Source organism: Aethalodelphis obliquidens, unplaced genomic scaffold (assembly GCF_003676395.1).
Source record: "Aethalodelphis obliquidens isolate GAN/ISIS:26980383/991018 unplaced genomic scaffold, ASM367639v1 scaffold7, whole genome shotgun sequence".
In the NCBI taxonomy this organism is placed as follows: domain Eukaryota; kingdom Metazoa; phylum Chordata; class Mammalia; order Artiodactyla; family Delphinidae; genus Aethalodelphis; species Aethalodelphis obliquidens.
In genome coordinates, this window is record NW_020837951.1 from 1 (window position 1) to 21,626 (window position 21,626).

The 21,626-nt window shown below is 49.9% G+C and overlaps 1 protein-coding gene across 1 annotated transcript in view; it reads right to left on the reverse strand.

Annotated features, from left to right (window-relative positions):
• Positions 1 to 1,101: 1,101 nt before the first annotated feature.
• CACNA1B (calcium voltage-gated channel subunit alpha1 B) overlaps positions 1,102 to 21,626 on the reverse strand; it is a 172,555-nt gene continuing 152,030 nt past the window's right edge. Inside the window, exons 32-36 of the mRNA XM_027104122.1 lie at positions 18,145 to 18,261; positions 17,517 to 17,582; positions 8,724 to 8,815; positions 6,547 to 6,691; positions 1,102 to 1,233 (exon numbers count right to left, since the gene is read on the reverse strand). Of these exons, the coding sequence (XP_026959923.1) occupies positions 1,102 to 1,233; positions 6,547 to 6,691; positions 8,724 to 8,815; positions 17,517 to 17,582; positions 18,145 to 18,261 (552 nt within the window). The remainder of the gene's footprint in view (positions 1,234 to 6,546; positions 6,692 to 8,723; positions 8,816 to 17,516; positions 17,583 to 18,144; positions 18,262 to 21,626) is intronic.

The window sequence follows — 21,626 nt, forward strand, 5'->3', positions numbered from 1 at the left end:
GGGAGCCTGAGGGAGAGGAGGCGGGAAGCGGCGGCACCCCAGTTCCAGGGTCTTCTCGTCCCCCTGGAGCCCCCGCCCTGGGGCACAGTTCACTCCCGGGCTCACCGTGAGTGAGGCGCTGAGCAGGCCTGAGTCTTACCGACGGCCAGGTCTCTCGGGCCCTCTGCGTCCTGTGTTTTGCTGCAGAGAGTACACCCTTAGTAACTCCTCAAGCCATGGATCGAGAGGGTGAATGAATGAATGAGCAAGGGAATGAGTGAGCGATGAAGGAACAGACAAATCGGCAGATGGTGGATCCGTGCTGCCGTGCTGACCCCCAGGACGAAATGTCACAGGTGTGCAAGCATCTCCCATGAAACAGTCTCCACTGCCTCCTGACCCCAAGCCACTCCCTTCAGGACACCCCTGCTCCGTCTGGAAGCGAATCGCCCCTCACTTACGCAACAGCAGCGCAGTAACCCTTTTTTACCAAGACCAAAGGGCCTCAATCACACTAGACCCTTCCTGGCAGCTCATCTGATTTCAATAAAACTTTACTGAGAACCCTCTATTCGCGGCCTGGGCTGGTGACACAGAGGTGCACTTGGCTCCTGACGTCAAGGAGATGGCAGGGAGGGAGAGCCCCGAGTCCACAGAGGAGAATGTCCTGAGGCCCCACATTATTTCTGCCCACAGAGGTCTCAGAGCTTCACAAGAACGGTGAGGCCCTGAGAGAAGGTCCTTCTCTGTTTCCACACGCTCTCCACGACCCCAGATGTGAGAAGACGGTGAGCTCCCGTCAATAGGAACCCTGAGTCTCACAACCCCCTGAAAACCTTCCATGACCCCCAGGTAACCTCCGAAGGGCTGGACGGAGGGTCTGAGAAGAGGATTTCTCAGCCCAGGGAGCTGTATACAAGAACACCGAGAGTGGGAATGAGCACACCCCCTGGGAGGCGGGCTCAGCAGTACCCCACGGGGAGCAGGATGGACCCTAACTTACCCCAGCCAAAATCCACAGGGGGAACACTCACTTGAAACATGTCTGCAGCCACCAGCCCTGTGCTGAGATCCGTGGGTGGCAGGGACCACCCCTGAGGACCACACAGCATGGGGGCTCACTCACCACGCAGCCGGGTCGTACTCAGCCCAGACCCGGATGAACTCGTCCAGGTGGTGAGGCCCTAGGATGGAAGAGTCCCGCGTAAGGTACTCAAAATTGTCCATGATCACCGCCACAAAGAGGTTCAACATCTGCAGGACAGGAAGGAAAAGAGGTGACATCCAGAGACCTCAGCCTGCCCCCTCCCCCACCTCTCCACCTGCAGCCAAAGTCTCCGTGTGAGGCGGACAGGGCAGCAGACGTCACTGACTCAGGCAGAGCCTGCCCAACCTGCTCCCTCCACAGCCTTGCAGAGGGCTTCCCAGGCCCCCTTTACACTGCCACCACCACCAGCAGCATCCTTCCCCGGGTTCTAGGTCCCACAGGCTAACCCCAACCCAGTATTTGTCCTCTGAAGGCTTCTGTTCTCCACTTCTCCCACCCCGTCCTCATTCAGGCCCAGCTTCTCCTGTCCATGATCTGTCCTGCCGTCTAGGTTAATCTTCTCCACTGTGTGGTGCCCACCCTCTCCCCTTCTCAGGTAAACCTTCAAGGAAAGTAGCAACTTTGGACTTAATAGTTTGGGCTCTAGAGAACTACAGCTCAGGTATTTTGTTTTGTTTTGTTTTTTTAACTGAGTTGAAATTCACTTAACATACAGTTAAGTCTACAATTCAGTGGCATTTAGTGTACGCACAGTACTGTGCAACCACCACTTCCCTAGTTTCAAAATTTTTTCATCACTCCTAAAGAATACCTTGCACCCCTAAGTAATCACTCCCTATTCCTCCGTCCTCCCATTCCCTAGAAACCACCAATCTCCTTTCTGTACCTGTAGATTTGTCTATTTTGGATATTTTGAATAAAAAATTCCATACAGGGCTTCCCTGGTGGCACAGTGGTTGAGAGTCCGCCTGCCAATGCAGGGGACGCAGGTTCGTGCCCCGGTCCGGGAGGATCCCACATGCCGCGGAGCGGTTGGGCCCATGAGCCACGGCTGCTGGGCCTGCGCATCCGGAGCCTGTGCTCCGCGGTGGGAGAGGCCACAGTGGTGAGAGGCCCGCATACCGCAAAAAAAAAAAAACTCCATACAATGTATGACCTTTTGTGTCTGGCTTCTTTCACTTAGTGTGATGTTTTCAAAGTTCATCCATGTTGCAGCATTTGGCAGAAGTTCCTTCCTGTTTATGGCTGAATAATATTCCTTTGTAGGTATGTACTACAATTTGTTTATCCATTCATCCACTGATGGACATTTGGGTTGTTTCCACCTTTGGCTGTTAATGGTTAATGCTGCTATAAATATTCATGGACAAATTTCTGTGTAGACATAAAATTTCATTTCTCTCGTGTACATACCTAGGAATGGGATTTCTGGGTCATATGGTAATATTATGATTAAGTTTTTGAGGAACTTCCAAACTGTTTTCCACAGAAGCTACTGTTTTTTACATTTCCATCAGCAATGCACAAAAGTCCCTATTTCTCCATGTCCTCACCAACACCTGGTATCTTCTGTTTAAAAAAAAAAAAAATTATTCTAGCCATCCTCGTGAGTGCAAAATGGTATCTCATTGTGGTTTTTATTTGCATTTCCTTAATGACCAAGGATGTTGAATGTCTTTATGTGCTTGTTGGCTGGCCAGTTGAATATCTTCTTTGGAAAAATGACTATTCTGATTCTTTGTCCCTTTTTATATGGTTGTTTCTCTTTTTGTTGTTGAGTTGTAGGAGTTCTTTATATATTTTGCACATTAACCCCTTATAAAATATTTTCTCCCATTCCTTCTATTGTATTTTCATATTTTTATAATATCCTTTAATGCACAAAAGTATTGCATTTTGATAGTTCAATTTATCTATTTTTTTTCTTTTCTTGCTTGTGATGATGATGTCAAATCTAAGAATTCTTTGCCAAATCTGAGGTCATGAAGATTGGTTCCCTATGTTTTCTTCTAAAAGTTTTACAGTTTTAGTTCTCACACTTAGGTCTCTGATCAATTTTGAGTTAATATTTTTACATGGAGTGAGGTAAGGGTCCAACTTCATTTTTTTGCATGTGGATAACCAGTTAGCTCCTCCCCATTTGTTAGAGAAACTTTCCATATTGAATGGTCTTGGCGTCCTTGTCAAAAATCAATTGGCCATAGATGTCTGGGTTTACTTCCAGGCTCTCAATCCTATTCCATTGCTCTCTATATTTATCCTTATGCCAGCACCACATTGTCCCCCACCCCCAGGCTTTATTAAGGTGGAATTAACAAAATTGTAAGATTCTTAAGGTGTACATTGTGGTGATTTGATACACATACGTTGTGAAAGGGTTCCCGCCATCTATTAACTAACACATCTATCACCTCACATGTTTATCCTTTAGTGATAGAACATTTAAGTTCTACTCTCTTAGCAAATTTCACTTATATAATACAGTCTTAAAAACTATACTCACCATGTTTTACATCAGATACTCAGACTTTGTTTATATAGCTGAAAGTTTGTACCCTTTTATCAACCTCTCCTTATTTCCCCAATCCCCAGGCCCTGGCAACAACTTTTCTACTCTGTTTCTATGATTCTGACTTCTTTAAAAAAAGATTCCACACATAAGTGATACTATGCACTATTTGTCTTTCTCTATCTGGCTTATTTCATTTAGCATAATGCCCTCAAGGTCCATCCATGTCGTCACAAATTGCAGGATCTCCTTCTCATGGCTGAATACTATTCAATTGTGTGTGTGCGTGTGCGTGTGTGTCACATCCTCTATATTCATTCATCTGTTGATGGACACTTAGGCTGTTTCCTATCTTTGCTACTGTGAATAATGGCTGCAATGAATATGGGAGTGTGGATATTGCTTCAATATCCTGTCTTCATTTCTTTTGGATATATACTCAGAAGTGGAGTTGCTGGATGAATGGAACCAACAGAATAATGTCATGCCTCGGCTCACCCTTGACATGTCCAGGGAGTGTTGGTCCTGTGGATGGTGTGGCATCATGAATGTGGCTTTCTACGGAACCGTATGTCTGCAGCCAGAGCACAGTGAAGCCAACCTGGTGGGCTCAACCTTGCGCCCATGGATTGGCTGGCTCTTGCAGCACCAGATGTCTTTGAACTTCATAGAGACCACTGTCCCCCCCACCTACAAGACGGGTGACTCTCCGGAAAGCTTTCCTTCCCCACTGCCCACAGTGGGTCTTCTGATGTATCAGGGAATGACCCCAACATGCAAATCCTCTCCTTGGTTCCTGGCAACTAGTGAAAGACTAGTTTCATAGATTTTTCTGTATTTTTCTATCAATATGCAAGCTCATCGGTCTCAAATGCACACCTTTCCCAACTACCCCAACCTTCTACTGTACCTTCCAAAACTCTCAGTTCACCATCAATAGAAATTCTTTTATCTTCATCTTACCCGAACGTTCTTCATTTCCCATTGCTCTAGGTGAAACAGTGGTGTCCCCCTCCATCCTCTTAAGAAAAAAGCCTGCCGTTTAAGGTTTCTGGTCTACCAACCTCCCCCTGCTTCCTGGGAAATGTGCACCTGACTTGCTGTATTTGTCCCCACATCTACTCTTAATTCTTGTTGCTGTTAATATCCACAGAGACGGGTCAACTATTGCCTGGCCTCTCTGATCCCTGACCTCCCCCCAGCCTCCCGCCATCATCTCAGCCCCTTACTCGTATGACTGCAAAACAACTCATTACCAGTGACTAACAATGAACATTACCATTACCACCTCCAAAGTCTTAACCACAGATGTCTCACTCTCTGCCCACAGTTCCTATCCTTCTGGCTCACTTCATCTAATACTTGTGTCCCATGGGGACCTCTGATCCAGTGGTCCTGCCCCTCCCCTCCCTCCTGTCCCCAGGCCTGATCCCACATCCAGCACTAAGATGATACTTTTACACACATCGTTTTCTCCCTCCTTACACTTGTCTGGTAAATCCCAAATCTGAATAATGCACTTTGCTACCCATGGTGCCAAGTAGAGAATATGGCCCGAGAAAAGCACAAACTGTGCTGGCTGGTCCTGCATGAAAGTTATGACTGTAAATCTGAAGTGTCTGTTCAGCACTGCCCACTGTGGAAAGCAGCTGTCCACTCTTGCTATGCTCTTTGCTTCTTATTATCTCTTGAACCTGCTGCAGTAAGGCTTTGATCCTAACACTCCAAAGAAACTGTTCCTGTGAAGGGCACCCATGGTCTCTACCTTTCCACACCCCATGAGCAATTCTCAGTCATCATTTTACTTTACCTCCCAACAATATTTCACATGGTTGATGATTCCCTCCCACTAGGGACACCTTCTTCCCTTGGTTTTTAGGGGACTGCCCTCTCCTGGCTCTCTCCTGCCTCACTGCTCCGAATCAACTTCTGGATCCCATGCTCCCTTCTGTCTCCTAAATGCCCCCAGGGCTGAGTCTTCAGCCCTCTTCTCCATAGGTCAGTGCTCCTCAAACTTAGCACACAAGGAATCACCCAGGAAGTGCACTAAAACTGATTCCTGGGTCCCTCTCCCAGAGATCCTGATACAGCAAGTCTTGGAAGGGACCCAGGAATCTGCATTTCTAACCAGTGCTCAGGCAATGTTTAAGCCGTGGGTCTCTGGACCACACAGGGACCTAGAGGGTATCACCAAGCCTGATGGATACACCAAATACTAACGACGACGAATCCACATCTCCAGCCCAGAGGCCCCCACGTGTCTCTAACCACCCCCTCCTTATCCCCACGCCCATGGCTCCCCAACCTTTCCATCTCGGGGCAAGAACCACTCACTCCATCACCCCAGCAAACCCCAGAAGGCAGCGTTTTTCCCTCCTTTACTCTCATGCTCGTGTTCAATCAATTGTGTCAGCTCTACCTTTACAATGCAGCCCAAGTCCACACAACTTCTTTCACACCCACCCTCTCCAACTGTCACCTCTAATTATCTCCTGCTCACTTACAGCCTCTCCTGACCAGAAGCCAGAAGCCAGAGTGAGGTTTAAAGATGTCAAGCAGAGGATGCCACTGCTCACAGTGTCCCAGAGCCTTCTGCTGACTTGTAATAAAATCCACACCCTGCGACCTGGCCCGCTGACACCTCCAACCTGACCCCATGAGTTTCCATAGCTCATGGGTCACAGGCAGGCTGCCTGGAATTCTGCTGCTTCGTATCTTATCACCACGGTGCAAGTCCTTCTAGAAGCTGAGAACTGAGGGACAATTGCCCTACGGAAACTTAAAACCCCTTCCACAGAAGTAAAGGCAGGCCCACAGGAGCTCATTACCCAGTGGGTCCTTTCAGGATTAACGAGGTCCTCATCTCTGGGGGAACGAGGACCATCGATGTGGAATCAGCTTTCATGTGACATGGATCAAAATCAGGGACCAGCAAGAGACTAGGGGGGCCCAAGGCGGTCTGAGACCAGCAGACACAGGCGACGGGATGGGCACAGCGTCCGGGACTCACCAGAAAGGAGCAGAGGAAGATGAAGGAGACAAAGTAGAAGTAGGCGAAGTCGCTCCCACACTCAGCGGCATTGGCGAGCGCGTCGCAGGCCCGGCTGCCGAGGCAGGACAGCATGATCTCGTGCCAGGCCTCCCCAGTGGCGCTCCTGAGAAAAGGGCAGAGCATGAGGCCCAGGAAGGAAGGTCCAGGACCGGCCCTGGGAGGGAGCCTGGGAATTCAGGAGAGCTGGGTTCCTCTCCACAGGGATCCTGCACATGTGTGAGGTCTGGTTATCAGACGTTGCTTCTTAAAAAGAAGCCTCTGGCATTAGCTTTTCAAGCTGATCATAACTGGGAAAGCACTAGCTACGGGAAAGAATCCACCGCACCAGAAGTCAGCACCATGGCGAGCTCCCCTCTGTGGGCTCCGATCTCCTCCCCGGCAGCCGCCGCCCAAAGTCTTCCTGGATTCAGGACACAGGGACTCCACCCTTCCCTCTGCTCAGGCCAAACACGCGGGCGTCACCCTCGCCTCCTCTCTCACCGTGTCCTGATCATCAGCTCATCGGACTTCAAACCAGCCAGACACGTGCTACCCCCCCCACCAGGCTGCTGCAGCAGCTTCTTAACTGGATGCTCACTCCCCACCAGCAGCCCAGGGATAAGATCAATGACCCCTCAGTGACCCCCTCACTCCCCGCAAAAGGTAAAATCCACATGACTACCCACAGCCTGCCCTTTCCCTGACCTCACCCCACAGCAGCCACCCCAGCTTCTACTGCTTCTCGGACACATCAAGGATACCCCCACCCCGAGCAGCTACCACAGAGGCCCCTCCTGCGTGGACTTTGCTTCTGTGTGTGAGGCCCGCACCAGGGGCCAGATGTGCACCAGACCTGCAGGTGGGCCAGAGGCCTGGGTCCCCCTGTGCCCCTATGTGGTCAGCCCTGGGCCCACTCCCTATGGACAACAGCTGGTTCAGCCCGTGCCAGGCCTGAATGACGAGGGTGCCCACATGTGACACCAAGATGAGGAAGGAAGAGAGATCTTTGAGATCAAAGGCTTAAAACCAAGGCTCACTTCATATCTTTTGTGGCACAAGGCAGGCTATTAATAAACAAAGAAATAAAGTTAATGTAATAGCTAAAGTCCAGAGAAACGACACTATTTGGGGAAAGTGTAAAAAGCCTAAGGATGCTTGTTCATCTGCTGCAAAGAACAAGTCGAAAACTCTGTCCAGGCAGCGCAGTGAAGCAGGCCTGATCTGAGCTCACCCTCCATATAAAGGAGAACTCCCACGGTGCCCAAAACGCATCTGCATAGGGCCAGATGTGCTGGGGGTCCCCAAGGGTGGGCCTGGCAGCAGCCCGCCCGATGCATTTACATAAGTGAACACAGATGGTGAAACCTCAGGAAAGGGCCCAACGCAGGGTGTGCTGTCAGGACCCCTCTACCATAAGTCACTACAAAGAGCTCTTTTCTCCCCTCCTAGGGTCACGGGGAAGGAGGGAGACACGTTCCACTCTCTGGCCTCCGCCCACAAGTGCATTCTCAAGCCAGGCGGGTGGACAGTCCCAGCCCACGGGTGTCCACGCCTGACAGCCATGGCGGGGGAGCCGTCCCACACACATCCGCGCAGGGAGGCCTCTGAGCGGACACCAGCCTGTGCTCCTCCAGGCCCCGCCCTGGTGCTCCCCTTGGCCGCACCCCCGAGCCTCAGGAACTGCAGCTCCCATCAGAACGGCACTGCTGGCCGGCTGGGTTCCCTGGGCCACCGAGCGGGTGCCAGCTGCTGACAGCAGCGCTCCACTGCCCTGCTTCTCCTGGTAGCACAGATCCCCGAATCACTAAGGTGAGCACGCGGGAAGCCTGGCCTGGCACACCAAGAAAAGCCCTTTGGACACCTTCTGTCCTCCCAGACCTCTCGGGCTGCAGCCCCACTGGAGGCCTTGCAGCTGCTGCCAGGGAGCAGAGACAAGGTGGAGGAGGCGGGCCCGGCCTGGCGCTCTCAGGCGGACCTCCTCAGGGCCTCCCCTTCGGGCTGTCTTGAAGCCCAGGAGCCCTTAGGGAAGAACAAGCAGGGAAAGAAGAGAAACTGGAAAGGTCCGCTGCGGAGAAGCCAGTGTGACCAGGGCTGGGGGGTGGTCCCATCCTGAGTGAAGAAGCCAGTGAGCCTGGACCCACCTCCCCACAACGCACCTGAACAGCAGCATCAAGGCTTGTAGAAACGTCCGAAAGTTGTTGTGCCGGTTGATGCTGGTGTCGTCATCCAGGGCGATGTTTCCAAACACCTGAAGTGGAGAAGAAGGCTGCAGACCACTGCTGCTGGGTCTTCAGGAGCTGCAGCCGGGCAGGAGACGGTGTGTGTGCACGTGTGCACCCACATGGGACAGGACGCTGCCCTGAGCCAGATAACCCCGACAGAAGCCGCCACCACTGCTGCCGGGGCTGGTGGCTTCCAGCTCCAGCAGCGTCTGTGCATTTCCAGGGTAGAGAAAACCTCTGGAGAGGCAAACGTATCCCTGTCCCACGGCCCAGCGTGCGCTGGCTCTGGCTCTGAGCCTGTCCAGGGATCTCCCAGAGTGACTAGTAAAAGCAGGGGACCCAGAGCTAAGTCTTGGTGGGCTCTGCCAGACAGAAGAAGGGAAGCGTTTTAAAATTCACTCTCTCATCAATGACTCCAAACCAGTAATTATACTGATATTACGATAGTCACTTGAACCTTTCTCTTTACAATTCTGTGCAAACATCACAATGGGTTTTCTATCCATTTTAATTTCTTTCTTTCAAGGTTAGAAATGCAAATGAGTCCCTAACTCTAAGCAGCTTAAACTCGAATCCAGATGAAAATGTACGAATCATCATCTATCCATCAAAAATACAGACCAGGCTTTGGGACGAGGGGAAGATGGCAGAAGAGTAAGACGTGGAGATCACCTTCCTCCCCACAGATACACCAGAAATACATCTACACGTGGACCAACTCCTACAGAACACCTACTGAACGCTGGCAGAAGACCTCAGCCCTCCCAAAAGGCAAGAAACCCCCCACGTACCTGGGTAGGGCAAAAGAAAAAAGAATAAACCGAGACAAAAGAATAGGGACGGGACCTGCACCAGTGGGAGGGAGCTGTGAACGAGGAAAGGTTTCCACACACTAGAAGCCCCATCGCGGGTGGAGACTGTGGGTGGCGGAGGGGGAAGCTTCGGCGCCGCGGAGGAGAGCGCAGCAACAGGGGTGCGGAGAGCAAAGCGGAGAGATTCCCGTACAGAGGATCGGTGCCGACCGGCACTCACCAGCCCGAGAGGCTTGTCTGCTCCCCCGCCAGGGCGGGCGGGGCTGGGAGCTGAGGCTCGGGCTTCGGTTGGAGCGCAGGGAGAGGACTGGGGTTGGCGGCGTGAACTCAGCCTGAAGGGGTTAGTGCACCACGGCTGGCCGGGAGGGAGTCCGGGGAAAAGTCTGGACCTGCCGAAGAGGCAAGAGACTTTTTCTTCCCTCTTTGTTTCCTGGTGCGCGAGGAGAGGGGATTAAGAGCGCTGCTTAAAGGAGCTCCAGAGACGGGCGTGAGCCGCGGCTAACAGCCCGGACCCCAGAGACGGGCGGGAGACGCTAAGGCCGCTGCTGCCGCCACCAAGAAGCCTATGTGCGAGCACAGGTCACTATCCACAACCCCCTTCCGGGGAGCCTGTGCAGCCCGCCATTGCCAGGGTCCCGGGATCCAGGGACAACTTCCCCAGAAGAACGCACCGCGCACCTCAGGCTGGTGCAACGTCATGCCGGCCTCTGCTGCCGCAGGCCCGCCCCGCACTCCGTGCCCCTCCCTCCCCCCCGGCCTGAGTGAGCCAGAGCCCCCGAATCAGCGGCTCCTTTAACCCCGTCCTGTCTGAGCGAAGAATAGACGCCTTCCTGCGACCTACACGCAGAGGCGGGGCCGTATCCAAAGCTGAGCCCCTGGAGCTGTGAGAACAAAGAAGAGAAAGGGAAATCTCTCCCAGCAGCCTCAGGAGCAGCGGATTAAAGCTCCACAATCAACTTGATGTACCTGCATCTGTGGAATACATGAATAGACAACGAGTCATCCCAAATTGAGGAGGTGGACTTGAAGAGCAAGATTTATGATTTTTTCCCCTTTTCCGCTTTTTGTGAGTGTGTATGTGTATGCTTCTGTGTGAGATTTTGTCTGTATAGCTTTGCTTCCACCATTTGTCCTAGGGTTCTATCCGTTTCTTTTCTTAAAAAAATTTTTTTTTCTTAATATTTTTTATTTTAATAACTTTATTTTATTTTATCTTCTTTCTTTCTTTTTCTTTCTTTCTTTCCTCTTTCTTTCTACTTTGTCTCCCTTTTATTCTGAGCCGTGTGGATGAAAGGCTCTTGGTGCAGGAGTCAGTGCTGTGCCTCTGAGGTGGGAGAGCCAACTTCAGGACACTGGTCCACAAGAGACCTCCCAGCTCCACATAATATCAAACGGCGAAAATCTCCCAGAGATCTCCATCTCAACACCAGCACCCAGCTTCACTCAATGACCAGCAAGCTACACTGCTGGACACTCTATGCCAAACAACTAGCAAGACAGGAACACAACCCCACCCATTAGCAGAGAGGCTGCCTAAAATCATAATAAGTCCACAAACACCCCCAAAACACACCACCAGACGTGGACCTGCCCACCAGAAAGACAAGATCCAGCCTCATCCACCAAAACACAGGCACTAGTCCCCTCCACCAGGAAGCCTACACAACCCACTGAACCAACCTTAGCCACTGGGGACAGACACCAAAAACAACGGGAACTATGAACCTGCAGGCTGCAAAAAGGAGACCCCAAACCCAGTAAGATAAGCAAAATGAGAAGACAGAAAAACACACAGCAGATGAAGAAGCAAGATAAAAACCCACCAGACCTAACAAATGAAGAGGAAATAGGCAGTTTACCTGAAAAAGAATTCAGAATAATGATAGTAAAGATGATCCAAAATCTTGGAAATAGAATAGAGAAAATGCAAGAAACATTTAACAAGGACCTAGAAGAACTAAAGATGAAACAAACAATGAAGAACAACACAATAAATGAAATGAAAAATACTCTAGATGGGATCAATAGCAGAATAACTGAGGCAGAAGAACGGATAAGTGACCTGGAAGATAAAATAGTGGAAATAACTACTGCAGAGCAGAATAAAGAAAACAGAATGAAAAGAACTGAGGACAGTCTCAGAGACTTCTGGGACAACATTAAACACACCAACATTCGAATTATAGGGGGTCCAGAAGAAGGAGAGAAAAAGAAAGGGACTGAGAAAATATTTGAAGAGATTATAGTTGAAAACTTCCCTAATATGGGAAAGGAAATAGTTAATCAAGTCCAGGAAGCACAGAGAGTCCTATACAGGATAAATCCAAGGAGAAATACGCCAAGACACATATTAATCAAACTGTCAAAAGTTAAATACAAAGAAAACATATTAAAAGCAGCAAGGGAAAAACAACAAATAACACACAAGGGAATCCCCATAAGGTTAACAGCTGATCTCTCAGCAGAAACTCTGCAAGCCAGAAGGGAGTGGCAGGATATATTCAAAGTGATGAAGGAGAAAAACCTGCAACCAAGATTACTCTACCCAGCAAGAATCTCATTCAGATTTGATTAAAACCTTTACAGACAAGCAAAAGCTGAGAGAGTTCAGCACCACCAAACCAGCTTTACAACAAATGCTAAAGGAACTTCTCTAGGCAAGAAACACAAGAGAAGGAAAAGACCTACAATAACGAACCCCAAACAACTAAGAAAATGTGAATAGGAACATACATATCAATAATTACCTTAAATGTAAATGGACTAAATGCTCCCACCAAAAGACACAGATTGGCTGAATGGATACAGAAACAAGACCCATATATATACTGTCTACAAGAGACCTGCTTCAGACCTAGAGACACATACAGATTGAAAGTAAGGGGATGGAAAAAGATATTCCATGCAAATGGAAACCAAAAGAAAGCTGGCGTAGCAATTCTCATATCAGACAAAATAGACTTTAAAATAAAGACTATTACAAGAGACAAAGAAGGACACTACATAATGATCAAAGGATCGATCCAAGAAGAAGATATAACAATTGTAAATATTTATGCACCCAACATAGGAGCACCTCAATACATAAGGGAAATACTAACAGCCATAAAAGGGGATATCGACAGTAACACATTCATAGTAGGGGACTTTAACACTCCACTTTCACCAATGGACAGATCATCCAAAATGAAAATAAATAAGGAAACACAAACTTTAAATAATACATTAAACAAGATGGACTTAATTGATATTTATAGGACATTCCATCCAAAAACAACAGAATACACATTTTTCTCAAGTGCTCATGGAACATTCTCCAGGATAGATCATATCTTGGGTCACAAATCAAGCCTTGGTAAATTTAAGAAAATTGAAATTGTATCAAGTATCTTTTCTGACCACAATGCTATGAGACTAGATATCAATTACAGGAAAAGATCTGTAAAAAATACAAACACATGGAGGCTAAACAATACACTACATAATAACGAAGTGATCACTGAAGAAATCAAAGAGGAAATCAAAAAATACCTAGAAACAAATGACAATGGAGACACGACGACCCAAAACCTATGGGATGCAGCAAAAGCAGTTCTAAGAGGGAAGTTTATAGCAATACAATCCTACCTTAAGAAACAGGAAACATCTCGAACAAACAACCTAACCTTGCACCTAAAGCAATTAGAGAAAGAAAAACCCCAAAGTTAGCAGAAGGAAAGAAATCATAAAAATCAGGTCAGAAATAAATGAAAAAGAAATGAAGGAAACGATAGCAAAGATCAATAAAACTAAAAGCTGGTTCTTTGAGAAGATAAACACAATTGATAAACCATTAGCCAGACTCACCAAGAAAAAAAGGGAGAAGACTCAAATCAATAGAATTAGAAATGAAAAAGGAGAAGTAGCAACTGACACTGCAGAAATACAAAAGATCATGAGAGATTACTACAAGCAACTCTAGGCCAATAAAATGGACAACCTGGAAGAAATGGACAAATTCTTAGAAATGCACAACCTGCCAAGACTGAATCAGGAAGAAATAGAAAATATGAACAGACCAATCACAAGCACTGAAATTGAAACTGTGATTAAATATCTTCCAACAAAGAAAAGCCCAGGACCAGATGGCTTTACAGGCGAATTCTATCAAACATTTAGAGAAGAGCTAACACCTATCCTTCTCAAACTCTTCCAAAATATAGCAGAGGGAGGAACACTCCCAAATTCATTCTATGAGGCCACCCTTGATTCTAAAACCAGACAAGGATGTCACAAAGAAAGAAAACTATAGGCCAATATCACTGATGAACATAGATGCAAAAATCCTCAACAAAATACTAGCAAACAGCATCCAACAGCACATTAAAAGGATCATACACCATGATTAAGTTGGGTTTATTCCAGGAATGCAAGGATTCTTCAATATACACAAATCAATCAACGTGATACACCATATTAACAAATTGAAGGAGAAAAACCATATGATCATCTCAATAGATGCAGAGAAAGCTTTCGACAAAATTCAACGCCCATTTATAATAAAAACCCTGCAGAGGGGCTTCCCTGGTGGCGCAGTGGTTAAGAGTCCGCCTGCCGATGCAGTGGACACGGGTTTGTGCCCCGGTCCGGGAAGATACCACATGCCATGGAGCGGCTGGGCCCGTGAGCCCTGGCTGCTGAGCCTGTGCGTCCGGAGCCTGTGCTCCGCAACGGGGGAGGCCACAACAGTGAGAGGCATGCGTACCACAAAAACCCTGCAGAAAGTAGCCATAGAGGGAACTTTCCTCAACATAATAAAGGCCATATATGACAGACCCACAGCCAACATCGTCCTCAATGGTGAACAACTGAAAGCATTTCCACTAAGATCAGGAACAAGACAAGGTTGCCCACTCTCACCACTCTTATTCAACATAGTTTTGGAAGTTTTAGCCACAGCAATCACAGAAGAAAAGGAAATAAAAGGAATCCAAATCGGAAAAGTAGAAGTAAAGCTGTCACTGTTTGCAGATGACATGATACAATACATAGAGAATCCTAAAGATGCTACCAGAAAACTACTAGAGCTAATCAATGAATTTGGTAAAGTAGCAGGATACAAAATTAATGCACAGAAATCTCTGGCATGAATTTGGTAAAGTAGCAGGATACAAAATTAATGCACAGAAATCTCTGGCATTCCTATACACTAATGATGAAAAATCTGAAAGTGAAATCAAGAAAATACTCCCATTTACCATTGCAACAAAAAGAAAAAAATATCTAGGAATAAACCTACCAAAGGAGACAAAAGACCTGTATGTAGAAAATTATAAGACACTGATGAAAGAAATTAAAGATGATACAAATAGATGGAGAGATATACCATGTTCTTGGATTGGAAGAATCAACATTGTGAAAATGACTCTACTACCCAAAGCAATCTACAGATTCAATGCAATCCCTATCAAACTACCACTGGCATTTTTCACAGAACTAGAACAAAAAATTTCACAATTTGTATGGAAACACAAAAGACCCCGAATTGCCAAAGCAATCTTGAGAACGAAAAATGGAGCTGGAGGAATCAGGCTCCCTGACTTCAGACTATACTACAAAAATACAGTAATCAAGACAGTATGGTACTGGCACAAAAACAGAAAGATAGATCAATGGAACAGGATAGAAAGCCCAGAGATAAACTCATGCACATATGGTCACCTTATCTTTGATAAAGGAGGCAGGAATGTACAGTGGAGAAAGGACAGCCTCTTCAATAAGTGGTGCTGGGAAAACTGGACAGGTACATGTAAAAGTATGAGATTAGATCACTCCCTAACACCATACACAAAAATAAGCTCAAAATGGATTAAAGACCTAAATGTAAGGCCAGAAACTCTCAAACTCTTAGAGGAAAACATAGGTGGAACACTCTATGACATAAATCCCAGCAAAATCCTTTTTGACCCACCTCCTAGAGAAATGGAAATAAAAACAAAAATAAACAAGTGGGACCTAATGAAACTTCAAAGCTTTTGCACAGCAAAGGAAACCATAAACAAGACCAAAAGACAACCCTCAGAATGGGAGAAAATATTTGCAAATGAAGCAACCGACAAAGGATTAATCTCCAAAATTTATAAGCAGCTCAATAACAAAAAACCAAACAACCCAATCCAAAAATGGGCAGAAGACCTAAATAGACATTTCTCCAAAGAAGATATACAGAGTGCCAACAAACACATGAAAGAATGCTCAACATCATTAATCATTAGAGAAATGCAAATCAAAACTACAATGAGATATCATCTCACACTGGTCAGAATGGCCATCATCAAAAAAATCTAGAAACAATAAATGCTGGAGATGGTGTGGAGAAAAGGGAATACTCTTGCACTGCTGGTGGGAATGGGAATTGGTACAGCCACTATGGAGAACAGCATGGAGGTTCCTTAAAAAACTACCAATAGAACTACCATATGACCCAGCAATCCCACTACTGGGCATATACCCTGAGAAAACCATAATTCAAAAAGAGTCATGTACCAAAATGTTCATTGCAGCTCTATTTACAATAGCCCGGAGATGGAAACAACCTAAGTGTCCATCACTGGATGAATGGATAAAGAAGATGTGGCACATATATACAATGGAATATTACTCAACCATAAAAAGAAACGAAATTGAGCTATTTGTAATGAGGTAGATAGACCTAGAGTCTGTTATACAGAGTGAAGTAAGTCAGAAAGAGAAAGATAAATACTGTATCCTAACACATATATATGGAATTTAAGGGAAAAAAATGTCATGAAGAACCTAGGGGTAAGACAGGAATAAAGACACAAACCTACTAGAGAATGGACGTGAGGCTATGGGGAGGGGGAAGGGTAAGCTGTGACAAAGCGAGAGAGAGGCATGGACATATATACACTACCAAACGTAAGGTAGATAGCTAGTGGGAAGCAGCCGCATAGCACAGGGAGATCAGCTCGGTGCTTTGTGACCGCCTGGAGGGGTGGGATAGGGAGGGTGGGAGGGAGGGAGACGCAAGAGGGAAGAGATATGGGAACATATGTATATGTATAACTGATTCACTTTGTTATAAAGCAGAAACTAACACACCATTGTAAAGCAATTATACTCTAATAAAGATGTAAAAAAAAAAATAAAAAAAAATAAAATAAAGATCAGTGACATATGTCTTTGTATGCCCACATACCAAAGCAAGAAAAAATATATGTTTGTTTTAAACAGCATCAGATCTCAGCAAATTTTAAGCAAGACAACTTTTCAACCCCTGGAAATTGAGTTTAAAAATCAGTTTTCAGCTAACCTTTAGACACTGTCTCCTTCCACTACAAATTAACATTTGAGTCCATCTCCCATCCCTACTACTGGAAAGTGGCCAGATGCCAAAAGTATCAACTGGGACACTGCTTTGTGTATTTTAAACATTTTCCCAAATAGCTGACAAAGCGTTCTTTGACAAAATAAAGGTAAGTTACGCAAAAGCTAATTTTGACCAGGACAGTGACCTGGTATGATCCTGTTGACTTTTCCCTTCAACAGCATATAATCTCCGGTACAGGATCAGGACGCTTGTCCTTCAGAAGTGCTGCTGGGCCAAAAGAATGACGAGCTGCTGCGCCGCAGGCCTCTCGGCATCCTGCAGATGTGCTCAAACACTCCACCGCCGTGGGTGCCCAGCACCCAAGCAATCGTGCCCACCAGCGCCCTAGCACACCCCAGCAGGATTCCACTAGACAGCAGGGCCGGGCATCTGCCCACAAAGGGTGGCACTGCTTGGCCTCAGCCACAGAAGAGTCTTTCTGAGGATTAAGTTCATAAAGTGCTTAGAACGGCACCTGGCTCATAGAAACGTTGCCGAAGTGCGAACGTGCCATCGTTATCGTGCGATGGCCCCGCGCACACCCACCTGCATGCCGACGATGGCGTAGATGAAGAACAGCATGGCGATGAGCAGGCACACGTAGGGCAGCGCCTGTAGAGACATGGGAGGGCAGGTCAGCTCCAGGAGGGAGGACAGGTCAGCTCCAGGAGAGAGGCCTGCCCCCTGGCCTGAGCCTCATCGGCAGAGCGGATGGTGGCTGGGTCTCTGGGGCCACACTGGCCTCAGTTGACTGCAGACCCACCCCACTGACCACCAAGCTACTGTCAACTCCTTCATCTACAAATCAAGCCATAAAAGCCACCTCAGCCCTTGGTGAGCATAAACAAGATACTCTCCGTAAACCTGAAAGCGTCCTTACAAACCATCACGGGACAACGGGCACCACGGGAGGTGTGAAAGCGTCCTTTCAAACCATCACGGGACAACGGGGGCCACGGGAGGTGTGAAAGCGTCCTTACAAACCATCACGGGACAACGGGGGCCACGGGAGGTGTGAAAGCGTCCTTTCAAACCATCACGGGACAACGGGGGCCACGGGAGGTGTGGGCCCCGCCCCGGCCTTCCCGAGGAGGGCGCTCGGGCGGTGGCGGCAGAAGCCCCCCAGCCTGCACAAGGGAGGGGTCAGGCCGCGCCTGGCCACGCCCAGCCTCACCTTGAAGGACTGGACGAAGGTCCAGAGCAGGATGCGGATGGTGTAGCCTTGGCGGAGCAGCTTGATGAGTCGGGCGGCGCGGAAGAGGCGGAGGAAGCTGAGGTTGATGAAGTTGTTCTGCAGGGAAGAGAGGTTATGCTCTGACCTTCGGGGACCAGCCTCCCACAGGCGCAGGGCGGCCACGCCCCACCCCACCTCCCCAAGTCACTGTGCCCCAAAGAAAAGCGGGTGAAGAGAGAGAACGGAACAAAAAGTCACCGCTTCACAGTCTAAGCAGCAATCAGCCACCAGGAAACCTTCCAAGAGTGAAGCTTGTCTTTGCAAACCGCTTCCCATGCAGCAAATCAGAGAAACGCCCTCCACAGGGAGGGGCAGAGGAGAGTCCCATGAAGCACCCCCACCCCGCTGCCACGTGGAAGGGGAGGATGCCTGAAGCCAGGCCTCCAACACTGACGGCCTCTCACAGGGCACGGCCCAGCCGCCCAGGGACAGGGCTACCACACGGCCAGCAAAGCCCCGGCCTGCCTGGGGCCCAGCCGAGAGGCAGGCCCTTCCTCCGGGCCTGGGCAGGTGCCCGCACGCAGGTCACCGCAGGAGGCGTAGGTGGTGTTGGTCCTGCTGCCCACGCCAGGGAAGACACCTCTGCAGCCCACTATCCGGTGTCTGCCCCAGAGAGCCCAGGCCATCTCGCACGGCCCCCTCATCCAAAGGGTCGAAGTCAGGCACAAACGAACCCAACCGTCTCTGGACTGCACGGATGACCCGGGAGCGAGGCTTCCACCTTGGCCCAGGGGCGCCTGAATTCCTGGCCATCCCTTTCGGGGGCACGGCCCTGCTCGGCGTCCGTGAGTAGGCAGGGGTGCTCGCGGGCCCGGGCGGCTTCCTGCCCTGTCTGCTTGGAGACCAGGTGCCCACGCGCAGCCTGAGGTCAGCGTCCCCACACTTGGCTGCCTTGAAATATGCAAGCAGCTCAGGCTAGACACATTGTGCTGCCAGATACAGTGGTCAAACACAGAGAAAAGAGAGCACAGGTGCAGCGGCAGAGCCCACGCAGGAGGCGGCGGGGCCTGGGCAGAGCCGCGCCCTCCCTCCAGGGCTGCCCATCTGGTCTTGGCTGGGACGAGGCATTGGTGGAGAGACGGGCCTCACTCCGCCCCCCCACTGCCTGTCTCAGGGGCTGGCTTCTTTGCTTCCCACCAGGGACTCTGGACTGTCTCTGCTGGCGAGGGGCTTAACAGCTACCCTGGGGGACGGCTCCCGGGTTTTGGACAGTGCCACAGGGAGAGGGGGCAGTTGGCAGGCACGAGGAGGGCCGGCTGTGGCCCAGATCAGCACGCAGGCAGAAGTGGACCTTGGGGTGTGACCCTGGAGGGTGTACTCGTTTCCCTGCAGCTCCCTCACCGGCTCGCGCTGGGGCAAGAGGACCTCAGGGTGGATGAGACATAGCCACACTCTCTGAGCCCCGTGGGCCTGAGGACTCTCATGTGAGCCAGTCGCCTCAGGAGGACGGGCACAGGGATGCAAGGGGGGACTGCCTACGGTGCCAGGGTACCCTTTGTACAAGACAGTAAAGCACAGAAAGGGGGGAGCTGCCACCTCAGGGGTGTCTGCTTTCAAACCACCTGCGCAGGTGGGTCTGGAGGGGCCGAGACCAAAGCAATTTGCTCAGACGGTTGGGACAGACAAGATTTCCTGAAAATACTGGGGGGAAATATAAGCTTCTGGGTAAGAAGGAAGAGACGGAGGCCACAGCGGGCAGCGGAAGGCGCTGTTCGTTCCAGTTACTGGATGCGTGAACGCAGCCCCTTCCTACTTTCTGTTGAGACCCAGGTCCCAACCCTCCTCCCCAGCTTCTCTCTCGGGGCTCCACGGGCACGTAGGAGAAGGTGCACGTGCCAACAGACAGCCAGCCCTAGAGAGCCGTGAGGGCGGAGGTGACAGCGGCCCCAGATGCCGCAACCACAGTGTGACAGGCTGAGTGCACCATGGCTGCACCCGTGCGCGAGGCGCCAGACACCACCATGCAGACTGCATGCAGGACAGCAGGGGCAGCAAGCACACAGCGGCCTCCCCCTGGCTGCGCACCGTCACCCCTGGCCTCAGCCAACCCCCTGGAGGTGGATGCAGCATGCCCCGACCCCCCAAGTCCATGGTTTCTGCTGTACCCACGAGCAACCCCACCTACTTCCAAGCCAGGCCCCTCCTTATGGCCCCTGCCTCTGAGCCAGGAAAGGTCAGCTTTACAGCCCTCAACACGGAGCTGATTTACGCTGAGGGGACACTGGTCCCCAGCTCCACTGAGCGCCAGCTTCCACCTCTACACGATGGAGGTGTTAGGACATCATGCCCGGGGGCGAGGAATCCCTGAGAAAAGGAACTTACGGTGCATTGAGCACTGAAACGCCGCCACAGAGGCAAACGGAGCCCAGGCCGAGGCCCACGTCTCCTACATCCAAGCGCATCACTGCCTCTGGTCAGAGTCACAGCACAATGAGGTGCCCCCCCTCACACTGTGCACGTGTCGGGGACCACACACGTGCCAGGGATGAGGTGCAGCAGAGCGTGGGACAAGCTGCTCTCCTACTCAGCTTCGTTCTCAAGGGGACCGATGATGGGAGAGAGAGAGAAAGGAGAGAAAGCCTGTGGAGAAAGCCCACACACGCACAGTACCCTGGACATTGATTGACATGAAGGCAGAGGAGGGCACAGAGCGGGTGGACAGGAAGGGCTGAGCAGAGGCCTGGTGCCACGAGCAGAGCCTGTGCGAAAGATGTGGCCTGGTATTTCGGCAGCATCAAACAGCCTTTTCTCAAAACTCAAGCTTTTCTGCTCCGATTGTGAAACCTTTATCACAAGCATTCACTTTCTGTAGCAGGAATCTCAGAATCTGCTCCTTTGCACGAACTTGCAGGCATGGCCTCAGCTCACTCTGCTCCCAGCATCTTCTCTCTCCCCTCACCCGGAAGGAGGCTCCGTCCACACCTCCTGCACGGGCTCCACACAAGCTCGCTGACCAGGGCACACAAGAATCAGCGACGCTGGATGAGGGCCCAGCCCTCTGCTCCCTCCTGGGGCAGTGCCCCTCTTTCTACTCAGGCCAACCCCCCAGCCTGGTGCCCCCAGCCAGGCCCCCACGGAAGATACGCCCAGGAAGGACCCTACAGGAGACCTTGTCAGAGGCCACTGGGCAGAGCCGAGTCCGCTCGGTCTGCCAGTGGAGACAGAGCAGAAGGGACATGACTGTGCAGCAGAAACCATGGACTTTTCGGGGATCAGGTCCAAACTCACATCCTGCAAAACCTCCCCAATTCTGAGCCAGTCTCATCACTTACCTGCCTCTCACTCAGAAGCCCCTACCTCCTCTCTCAGCCCAAGGCCAGTTCCTGTGATCAGGTGGTCCCTGGGGGGCCCTCATAAGCCCCGGCTGGACCCCAGGAGCCAGGACAGTGCGTGAGAGGCCAGAGGGGCGGGTGCAGCTGGGC